Source organism: Euphorbia lathyris, chromosome 4, assembly GCF_963576675.1.
Source record: "Euphorbia lathyris chromosome 4, ddEupLath1.1, whole genome shotgun sequence".
In the NCBI taxonomy this organism is placed as follows: domain Eukaryota; kingdom Viridiplantae; phylum Streptophyta; class Magnoliopsida; order Malpighiales; family Euphorbiaceae; genus Euphorbia; species Euphorbia lathyris.
Genome location: NC_088913.1, coordinates 28,888,983 through 28,901,181, shown reverse-complemented (window position 1 = coordinate 28,901,181; position 12,199 = coordinate 28,888,983). Strand labels below are relative to the sequence as shown.

Sequence of the window (12,199 nt, the reverse complement as noted above, 5' to 3'; positions counted from 1 at the left end):
TTTTGTAACCCTTTGTGTTTTGTGCCCATTATTAATTACACTTTTATAACAAGCTTTTTCGCTTAGCCCGATAGATATTACTTTACTTATATATAATACGTGTACAACATTTTAAGTATCTTTTTCAACAAATGAATTTAGACTTGTTATTTATAATACAATAATACTTATAACACTTTAAGTATCCCTTTCAGCAAATGAAGTTAGACCTGTTATTTATAATACAATGATACTTACAACACGACAAAAATAATAGCATATACACAAATCAATTCAAAACCTTAAATTAATTAACAACAAAAATTATACAAGTGTTTTATTTACAATTGTTATATATATGCGATCGGTCATACTATAATTTACTTTTATTTACATAAAAATTCACACATTGGTCTTGAATGAACTTGGCAGGATTTTTATACCTAGATATATCGCGCATGAAAGCTTGTACCTCTAGATTACTAGCGACATCAATATTAATTTTAAAAGGGCATACAAATTTTATATTCTTATTTTTCAATCTATACTTTTCATATATTAACTCGTATATAGTTTTCAACAATATTCAATAATACAAAATTTCAATTATATTGAAAAGAAATTAGAATGTAAATATATAGTATACTTACTATATATATCAACACAACCTCAACTTGTTCAACTTACAACAATGCACTGTAATGTTCATCTTCATAATCCATAATTCAATTTTATCTTTCTAATAGATGAATTAACCATTGGGATGCATGATCGGGATGGAGTCTGGACCGTGCAACTTGAAAATTTTCTCATTGATTTATGCCTCTTATTTGGGTAAATTACATATATGATGTACAACCTTTGTGCTATTTCACACTTTGTGTACAACCTTTAATTTTGCACACAAAATTGTACAACCTTTTGATGACTTCACACTAAAATGTACAACTGGTCAACACGAAGTTAATGCACCATGTCAGCAATTTTGACTTTTAGGAAGGTCAAATTGATGACGTGGCATGAAGACCAGTCAAAATTGCTGATGTGACGCTTTGACTTTGCATTGACCAGTCAACTTTTGACTTTTAGAGAGGTGAAATTGCTGACATATCGTGTTGACTTCATATTGACAGATCACAATTATCGGATGTACACTTTAGTGGGAACTCATCAAAAGGTTGTACAATTTTGTGTGCAAAATTGAAGGTTGTGTACCAAAGTCTGAAAAATGACAAAGATTGTACACTACATGTAATTTACTCATTCTTATTTGATGGTGTCTCAACCTTTTATACCTATAAAACTTTATAAAAATCGGCAAAATAAGATAACATTTGAGGTGATTTAATTTAAAGACTAAACTTACATCATCTTTATACAAATGGACCAACTGCAATGGCCACAAGTATCTTGATGCCATTTGAAGACTACTGGAAAATGGTGATCCACATATTCTCAGAAAACTTGATCCATACCGACCCTAACATAACATGGTTAGGTTTTAGAGCCTTGGTGTGGATTAATTTTCATGGATATGTCAATGCTCTCAGTAACTACAATTATTTTCCCATCTTCCTCATTTAAGAGAAGACGGCATGGCGTGAAACGCTACATTAGTGGTGAATGATTAATATAAATAATTAATAAATGTGGAACATATGAATGTATAAAAATTACAGCGAATTACCTCAATAAATAGTGGTAGAAATATTTGAGCTCGCTAGGGAAGCTTCTCGTTCATACTTTCCATATAAGATTTGAGTGTCATCCCCAACTGCTCTTTTACATGTTCAAAACTTGTTCCACTCTTTCTAACTTTGCTTCAAAATCTTTAATTAAATTCTCTTTCACCTCTTCAAATTCTTTTGTTAAGTTTTGTTTCACCTATTCTAATTCCTCCACCACATAACCACTTTAACTAGACATTTTACCCTTTCAGTCTACCAGACCAAATATCTTAATTTATGCAACATTACCCCCACCCCCACCAAAGAAATCCTTTGACCAACCCTCGATGGTACTTTATCCTAATAGTCTTTGTAAGGGAATCCACACCTCGCTCTTATGACGTAGCCAACTCTTCTTCCCTATTTTGGCCTCTCTTTCCAAGTTTTCAATATATAACAAATATGTCTTACCGAAAAAAAATCTATAACAAATATGAAAATCGAAACATATTATACAATACAACAAACACGAAACTTACTACTCGAGCAGCAATTATGTAAGTTTTTTTTATCATTTGGGTCAATGGCCTAATTTTCACTATCCACTTTCTTTTGACATGCTAAAACCCACTCTTATGGAAGATCTTAGGGCTTTTAGAGCCAGTGCTAACTTTTGATGCATTATTGTTTATGCATTATTTCTTTGTGAGCATCAATATTCGATCTGGTGGCCAAAGCAGCCTGTCTTTGGTTTGATAACATACGAGCACAAACACCTACATTATAAGTCATTAATGCACCTAAAAAATGAAAAAGAAAGCAAAGTTAGAATAAAAATTCACCTTCAAGGATCTTCCTCATCCAAATCGAAGACCATATCCTTATCTTACACAATGCAAAGACGCCTCACTCGAATCATCTCTAGCATGATCATCTAGTGCCATAAATTAGGAAGGGACACAATCTCCCTTACGGACCTTTCCTCCCCCGAGGTTAAATCTCGCAACTTCTTATTATTAGTAGGATCTAAATTCCAATTAGTCTTGAAGGGGAAGCCTTCCAGATAAGGGATATCAGAAGAACCCTTCTTCAGACCCATCCGAAACCATTTCTCCTTGAAACCTTTGATATTGTCCATTTTTCCAGACAATAAGGCAGGCCTCCGGAGTCCTGAGTATCGTCCTCCTATATTCCAACAGCACACATCTCCCCCATTCCTTCTTAGGGGCTTCCAGAATTGGCGAACAACCGCCATTGGAGCAAAGTTTGTTCAGGGAAAACAGTTCCAACAAAGCATTCGGTGATAGGTGACAAGGGCACAAATAAAATTCCTTCAAAACTGCTACAATAAGGACAAGAAGGGGAAATCTTCAGTCGTAGGTCAAGAGCTGGACATAAACTCCGATGAATTCCTCATCATCTCTCCTAAGACCGTCGTTAATACATTGCCTAGGATCAGGTAGGTACATCTCCACAAACTGTAGCCAAATCCAAGAACATCTGGCAACCAAAGCCCTATAGAGCTTCGAGAATAAAAAAAAAAGGGCACATCTGATATCATCTGAAAGATATCAAGATCCATGTGTTCTCATCCGAAATCTACAAGGCTTTCCGGCGCAAGGAAGATCATCATATCAAACTAATAAAACTCCTCCCGAGACATGTGGACCAACAGAAAACTCTCTAAACCCTCTTTGGATTAAAGAATCTGAATTTGGATATATTACTAACTACCTAAAATACATCAACCAGTCAGAAGCTAACACTTGTCCTCCGAAGAATCTAAGATAAGTTTAGCACCGACTTGCGGTTTTATCCATGGACCCCCTTTAAATAGGATGTAACTTCATAGTCAAGTCACATACTTGCATGTATTGCAATTTACTCTCAATTTCTTAGTGCGCTAATTCTATAATCTCATAAGGGATAAGGTACTAAAATAGGCCTAAAGTTTTTGGGAAAGTACCAATTTAGGCTCAACGTTTAAAATAGCATCAATATAGGCTTAACGTTTACAACATAATATCAATTTAGGCTTAACGTTTACAATATAGCATCAATTTAGGCTTCACGTACAAAATAGCATCAATATAGGCTTAACGTTTACAAAATAATACGAATTTAAGCTTAACGTTTACAAAATATATACACTATAAGCTAAACGTTGTTATAATGAAATTAATCATATTATATTTTTTCGCTATTAACTTTATTTGTTATCTTTTTATTTAGTTCTATATTCTTATTTGTTATAATAGAATTAAGGCTTAATACATCATTTGCCCCCTGAACTTGTCCAAAATGATTGATTGGCCCCTTGAACTTTTAAAGTGTCCCGATAGCTCCCTGAACTTGCATAAAATGTTCAATTAGCCCCCTAAACTTGCGTAAAACGTAATCAATAAATCACTCGCTTGCAAAAAAGTAAGTTAAATGCGGAAAATGTATTCCACGTATCTTAAAATGTTATTACATAATTCAAGAATAGAGTAAAAATGAAGTTATTACTTGCTCAAGTATAAACCTGGTATTCTCTAATATTACAACCGCAATACCCGATCTTGATTGTTTTACTTTTTTAAGACGCGTGCAATACATTTTTCGCATTTAACTTACTTTTTTGCCACCGAGTGATCAACTGATTACGTTTTACGCAAGTTCAATGGGCTAACTGAACATTTTATGTAAGTTCAGGGGGCTATCGAGACACTTTGAAAGTTCAGGGAGCCAATCAAGTTCAGGGGGCAAATGATGTATTAAGACTAGAATTAATTAGTATTCTTGTCCATTAAGATCTTATATTTATATTCATCAATGATTCCATAACTACTAAATTTCATTGCTCATGTAATATATGCAAACTAAAAGTAATTGAATATCCACAATATTTAACTAGTGGAATCATTGATGAAATACAAATATAAGATTTTAATGGACAAGAATACTAATTAATTATATTATAATAAATAAGAAAATAGAACTAAATAAAAAGATAACATATAAAGTTAATAGGAAAAGAATATAATATGATTAATTTAATTGTGACGTTAAGCTTAAATTGGATATATTTTGTAAACATTAAGTTTAAATTCGTAATATTTTGTAAACGTTAAGCCTACATTGGTGCTATTTTATACGTGAGGCCTAAATTGATACTATATTGTAAACGTTGAGCCTAAATTGATATTATATTGTAAACGTTAAGCCTATATTGGTGCTATTTTGAACGTTGAGCCTAAATTGGTACTTTCCCAAAAACCTTAGGCATATTTTGATACCTTATTCCATCTCATAACTTAGGTACTACAATAAAGTCGATGATCAATGGTCTCAACTTAATCATTCTTCAGTCTTATTGTAAGGCATCAAAAAAATTCTCTCAAAGGTTTTAAATGAATTGTATCAATGGTTATTAAATATAAATCAAATAAAAACTCTGTTTTCTTATGGAATTCAAATTTTGTTAAAAAAAATTAAAAAGAAAAACTTATTGGTTAAAAATAATTTGCAGTTCCTTGTCAAATAATCTTTTTAAGGAAATACTCTTTTCTTTTAACATCATTTATTCGTTAATTTAGGACATTCCTCCTAAAGACTTGCTCAACATCTTACACCATTTCTTTCTTCTACTTAGCTTTCTGTTTCCTTTTACACCAAATATCATGTATTCCTTTCTTTCTCTCTGATATCTATCTGCATTGTAATTTGATTGAGGTTTTCTGATTGCTAATCATGGATGAAGAATACGATGTCATAGTTCTTGGTACTGGTCTCAAAGAATGCATTCTCAGCGGTCTTCTTTCTGTTGATGGACTCAAGGTATATTCAGTCTTCCTAAATACACATAATTGGGTATCAAATTAGGTTTTTATCGTCCATGCCAAAATTTTCCTTTGTCTTGATCTTATGTTTCATTTGTAATTGCTTTGATCTTTTGATCCTATCTCCATTCGATGGCGTTAAGCTATGTTACATGGATATGAAAATGAATACAAAAACTGAAACAGAAAACAAAACTGCCAAATAATATTTGTAAAAAATATAGCAAACAAAAAGGTATAAATAATTATATGACTATATCTATAAATTTTTAAAATTATAAGAATGTATGCGTGTGTATATATATATATATATATATATATATATATATATATGCTTTAAAAAAGTTACAACCAATTAAGGTTGGTTGGAATGTTTAAAGGCCTCAAGCGGCTTAAGCTAGATCTCGAGTTCAAATCTCATTGTAAGTAAAAAGCTTAATTGGGAGAGTATCCACAAAAGGGCTCCCAAAGAGCTCGAAACATTTCATACAAGTTTTGAGAGTTCTGGTTTCCGAGACGTGAATGGCTTTAAAATCAAATGTCAATGCAACATAGGTGCTAACTTGCAAGTAGAAGAGCAAAATGGTTGTTTTTGGTACTTGACTGCTATTAGAATCAGCAAAAATTTAAGTTATTATGTGATTTAGTAGCTGTCAATTGGTATATTAGACAATTTTCACCAATTTTGTTCTCAATTATTATATTCTTATGCCATTTATCTTGGGATTCTTGCTATTTCCATTCCTTGAATTAAACTTATTTGCCTATTGTTTCAAATCTACACTTCACGATCCAGTTTCCATATGATATAGAGAGGTTTGATATGAATGATCTTGTCTCTAGAAGCTTTGTTCATTGCAGAATTCCTGCCATAATCTCTATTTCGTGAAAAAGTGTTCCTGGATCTTCATTATAGGCACATATTTATTCAGCATTTTACTGAATCTTGCTCTGAAAATAGGTGTTGCATATGGACCGAAATGACTACTATGGAGGTGAATCAACCTCTCTTAATCTTAATCAGGTATATTCTCTCATTGTCAGGATATAGAATTTGTTAATTAGCTAAATTTATGATTGTATTTTGTATCTATCTGATCCTCTTTTTGAAATTTGTTGACAATTGTAGCTTTGGAAGCGATTCAGGGGAGATGAAAAACCTCCAGAAGTCCTCGGTTTAAGTAAGGAGTATAACGTTGATATGATACCTAAGGTATGTGTCATTTGAGTACTTATCACAATTTCTATCTTTGTGATTTTTGACTCACTTAACAATGATATATACTTGCTCCTTTTTTTTGCAGTTCATCATTGCCAATGGAAACTTGGTTCGAGTTCTCATCCATACTGATGTTACTAAGTATCTAAACTTCAAGGCAGTGGATGGTAGTTTTGTATACAATAAAGGAAAGGTATGATGTGCTTGTAATAGGTTTCGCTTGATGTAATTGGAGTTAAAATTAGATAGAAGCAACTTTATTTTTTAGTTACTATCTACAACAAGTAATTGTGCTTTTCAGATCCACAAAGTTCCAGCAAATGATGTAGAAGCACTGAAGTCACCTTTGATGGGACTGTTTGAGAAGCGCCGTGCTCGGAAATTCTTCATTTATGTCCAAGACTATGATGAAAATGATCCAAAATCCCATGAAAAGCTTGACTTGACCAAAGTCACCGCAAGAGAGATTATCTCGTATGGTTCTTATCTGCTCATTTCTACATGATTTGCTATTTTTTTCTCTTCAGTTGAGGGACTCCTCGAGCAGAAACTATCCAAAATGAAGTTGGTTAATACGGAATGCAGTTGGTTTTCCGTTGTATCTATATGACCTTACACTTTATTAAGACTATATGAGATTTGTTTTCAACGAAATGAAGTAGACAGTGGATGATAGTAGGAAAGAAATAGAAAACAAAATTTGTATCATACAGTAAGCTATGGAATGGAAAATGAGAAGTGTACACACATATGCGCAAATCGATTACTCATTGATTTGGACACAATTAACAATTGCTATACTTTTTCATTGCAGAAAATATGGACTAGAAGATGATACAATTGACTTTATTGGTCATGCATTGGCACTGCACCTTGACGATAGCTACTTGGATCAGCCAGCTCAGGATTTTGTCAAGAGGATGAAGGTGCATTAATAAACCTGCAAAAATTCTTATATATATGTAAACAAAATACACATTATATTGTGTGGACTTTTTGTATGTTAACTAGTTAGTTGATGTTTGATACAGCTCTATGCAGAATCTTTAGCACGTTTTCAAGGAGGATCACCCTATATCTATCCCATGTATGGATTGGGGGAATTGCCTCAGGTTCGTTCCTGCTTCTGTTTTTTAAAGTAATTTATTGTTAAAGATTTATTACTTTGACACTTTATGGTATCATTACAGGCATTTGCTCGCTTGAGTGCTGTATATGGTGGAACTTACATGCTGAACAAGCCAGAATGTAAGGTATATGCCATGCTAATCATGTCCCGAAAGCTGTGCCATTCCTGGTGATCATCACGGTTACTATTTGTTCTTTCTAAGGCTTCTATATATGCCAAGTCCTGAAAATTGTTGCAAACCCAAGGCTCAACCTTTGAAATGTGCCATGGTTGTGAAATTTTAGTTAGTATCTCTCAACGTATTCCCTAGTTTAGTATTGTCTTTCCAAATATACGAGTCTACTGTTAATAATCCTCGCATATGAAGCCGGAAGTTACTTTTATTTCTTACTTTCTTCAAGTAATGCTCTACTCTTGTTTTGTCATACAAACAACAAGACTCCAACTTTTTTATTATGTGCTTTGATAATATATTTTTCTAGTTACCTACTGAATCTTTCTGCTTTGTTTCTTCAAAGTCAAGAATTAGCTCTAACTTTTGAATTGAGTTATCAAATATTTCTTTTTGGTATCAAATATTTCTTTTTGGTGCTGCAGAATCTCTTTAATTGTCATTGAATACCTTCTACATCTACACTGTGTTTCATGTCATGGAGTATCTGTGATCTTTTTCTAATGTTTAGATTCGTACTAGTTTAAGTCATTCTTTGTTTCTGATGATAGGTAGAGTTTGATGACAGTGGCAAAGCCATTGGTGTGACCTCTGAAGGGGAGACTGCTAAATGTAAGAAAGTTGTGTGTGATCCATCATATTTGTCCGACAAGGTAATTATTTCCAACAAAAGTTCATACAAGCTTAAACCACTTACTCATGAGTAGACAGGAAATGTTCTTATCTATCATTCCTCTATTGCAATAGGTAAAGAAGGTCGGAACAGTTTCCCGAGCTATCTGTATAATGAGCCATTCTCTTGGACACACCAGTGACTCTCACTCGGTCCAGCTTATTCTGCCACAGAAACAACTTGGTCGTAAATCAGACATGTGAGCCACTAAACTTTCATTTGTTTTCTCTCTATTATTCCTTTTCATGAATATCTCTTATTCACACAACGTTATATGTCTTGATTTCAACCTGGCCATAGGTACGTATTCTGCTGTTCTTATTCTCACAATGTTGCCCCCAAAGGAAAATATATAGCTTTCGTTTCAACTGAAGCCGAGACAGACTCACCCGAAGCTGAATTGAAGCCAGGAGTTGATATGCTTAAGCCAGTAGATGAAATATTCTATGACACTTATGACAGATACGAACCTGTTAGTAGCCCTGAAGCTGAGAATTGCTTCATATCTCGTGTAAGTGGAGATAAATAACAGTAACACCAATGCTGTTCATTACAAACCTGAACAGAAAACATTGTCTTTGCATTTCCATTGCACACCATGTGAAACACTGGTTTCTTATTTCGGATTAGCTCTATCCCAGACATTTTAGTGTTTTATTTATAGAATTATATGATATTCTTCGCAGAGTTATGACGCGACAACTCACTTTGAGACCACAGTAGATGATGTGATTGAAATGTACAGCAAGATCACTGGAAAGGTAACTTCTTATCCATGTAGAGTTCCTGCAACGTTATGAATCTTAGTCGAATGTTCGATGATAGATAGTCATGAAGAACTTGCTATTAATTTAGGAAACACTAAAGTTATATTTGTACTAACTGATTTCATTGTGGAATATTTTCAGAGTCTTGATCTTTCTGTGGACCTGAGTGCTGCAAGTGCTTCTTCTGAGTAACAAGTATTAACTTTTTATCCATTGATGAAGTAGAAGAATGAAGAGGAATCATCAGACATTGGAATTTTATGTTATTGGATAACAGAGAACTTAGCTTCTTCTCTTTTCAGCGGATATGCAGTTTGTTTATAATCATATTGCCTGACTGAGCTGCAGGACATTTTTAGTGAGCTATAATAGATTACCTGCTCAACCAATAAAGTTGCAGAGACCTTTTCAATTTTTCATTTTAATAAAATTTATTTGCTATTCTAATTTCTCAATACTTTATATGTGTCCGGACTTATGACTAAGCAATAGTAGTTACATTGCATTACAACGTATCAAATGTTCTAGTTTCTTAATACTTCATTATACGTGTCCAAACACTTTAGTAATTCCTTATTTATACTGGTTAGAGTTTCTCAAATTTATTTTTTTTGGTACAATATAATGAGGTTGTAATGTAATATAATGAGGTTGTAATGGTATATATATAACATCATTTGTTAGTCATTTTAATGGAATAACTAAAATTACTCAACAAGAGTGATTATATATTGCATTACACCATGTAACAGTTTGAATCGCTGAATATTGTTATTGATGTATAATTCAGTATATATACAGAGTACAATCCTTGTTGTAGTGAATAACTAATACTAGCTAACTATATAGATAAGATAAACTCTATCAGTAAAACAATATAATCTCTAATAACTCTAATAATGTTTCGTATGTTATTTAGTGTTCTCTTTTTCTGTTTTTTAATTCAATCACCATTGGTTAGTTATTTGTTTTGGTTAAATATTCTGTTGACTATTACACCAAAATTTAGATATGATTCTCACTATATACCAAAATTGGATAAGCCTAATATGAGATTATTATAATATTCATTACATTTAATGTACACACATCCAAACATAGAAACAGCGTGCTATTCTATGATATATATAGTTGATTGCAGTAAGTGATTCATTCCATTATGATATGCTAAACAATCCCATTGTTTCGATATCAGACGTGATGAGCAAAAATGTGATAATATGCTAATTAATGTTATCATTGGCCTTGATAGGCAGCTTGGACTGAATGGTTCAGATCCGAAGTCAGGATATTTGAATCTTACAGATAAAGGAGTGATAGTTCACTATTTAGGACATTAGTGTCTGATAGGAGGTGAAGTCCTATTCTAACTAGACTGTGTGAGAACTATTATAAAAGGTAAAGTTTAGAAAACCTTAAGCTATATTATGCAAACCTTAATCTAATGTACTTTTTATATTCGCAAAAATTTAGTAAGAACATCTATAATGGTTGGAGGGTTTTCAACTTCCAACCATACTATATCAATGTTTAAAAAACACTCTCCAAAAAAATAAAACAATTAATAAAATTTTATATATATTTTTAATAGTCCAAAAAAGGTTTATGCAATTGATAGTGGTTGTCACTGTGGTCTTCAATAAAACTACAATTCTTTATTCACACTTCATTCTTGATAACTGGTGATGAGCTTTCGACCAGATTCCTTCCCTGCGGGGGGCGTCGTTGGGTTCGATGGGGGGAAGCTCTGACGCCAAAGTCAGTATATGTGTATAGAGAATAAACTATAATGACAAAGTAGGGTTTAGGAGAGCGTGAATGTGTACCTCAATGGCTTGGGATGCAAGCTATTTATAGTCATGTAGTTGTAACCATTGGTAACTAGTAAGTCTCCATTAATGCCTCATTAATGGCGGTTACTGATCTTATTCAAGTATGACCATTAGCTCATTAATGGGTTATTAATCGCCTTTACTGGGAATCGGCTCAACTGCTCGATAGGCAGATCGAGGTGTGATGGCAAGTCTCCTGTAGGTTTGACTACGGATAGCGTGTGGTGGCATCTATGTGATCCGCCACTCGGGTAGCTTGCTTGATACACCATTACTTTCCGGATCGCCTGAATGCGCAGTCGTTTTGGCAAATATCCTCTTTGATCCCGTAAATAATATCTCGATGTTATCAATTCTTTATGTGTGCAAGTCACATTCCACTCTCCAAATAACATGTAGTCCAAATTACACTCACTTCCTTTCCCTGCATCACTCCTTCATTCTCCTCATTTTTTTTTCCAAAACATTGTCCACAATTGGAGAATGTTCTAAATTGGATACAATAATTTTTTATCCTCTACTGGTTAGATAGTATTTTTAGAATTGTAAAAAATACAAAACAGTCCCCATTTGAAACCACTAAAGATGCTCTAACAAAGGCATTATAGAGAATCCCCGTCTAACAATTGGCAGCTCATTTGTTTTGTAGGAAGCAACTCGACACGAGGGAAAATTAGGGTTTCAACCACCGAAAATCTTCTTCATTAATGCAGTACGCATGAGTCTAAATATAATCATGAGTTTTTCTTTGGTGACAGGGAGGGGTTAAACTCCGAAAACAAAGAAAACACGAAAAAAATAAGAAATTAGGTCTTGATACGCCGAATGGTGGATACACCACTAATATCTGTGCCAAGGATATCCTGGAGGCCTGCAGGCGGCACAACACACTCGTGATGACCTAAAGATAGAGTCCCTGCGAAATTCGTCAACCAATCAG

General features: G+C 33.5%; 1 protein-coding gene across 1 annotated transcript; it reads left to right on the top strand.

Moving 5' to 3' along the window:
* Positions 1-5,193: 5,193 nt before the first annotated feature.
* Positions 5,194-10,033, top strand: LOC136226495 (guanosine nucleotide diphosphate dissociation inhibitor At5g09550). The gene is made up of 13 exons (XM_066015011.1): positions 5,194-5,465; positions 6,429-6,491; positions 6,597-6,680; positions 6,772-6,879; positions 6,988-7,160; positions 7,501-7,612; positions 7,718-7,798; positions 7,877-7,939; positions 8,539-8,640; positions 8,735-8,859; positions 8,961-9,171; positions 9,347-9,421; positions 9,569-10,033. Exons 1-13 carry the CDS (start codon positions 5,379-5,381, stop codon positions 9,617-9,619), a joined length of 1,335 nt encoding a protein of 444 aa, XP_065871083.1. The 5' UTR covers positions 5,194-5,378; the 3' UTR covers positions 9,620-10,033.
* Positions 10,034-12,199: the final 2,166 nt, after the last annotated feature.

Coding starts and splice junctions, on each gene's coding strand:
- LOC136226495 (XM_066015011.1), top strand. CDS start 5,379: ATGGATGAAGAATACGATGTCATAGTTCTTGGTACTGGTCTCAAAGAA. Junction 7,799..7,876: donor GATTGGGGGAATTGCCTCAG/GTTCGTTCCTGC, acceptor GTATCATTACAG/GCATTTGCTCGCTTGAGTGC. Junction 9,172..9,346: donor AGAATTGCTTCATATCTCGT/GTAAGTGGAGAT, acceptor TATTCTTCGCAG/AGTTATGACGCGACAACTCA.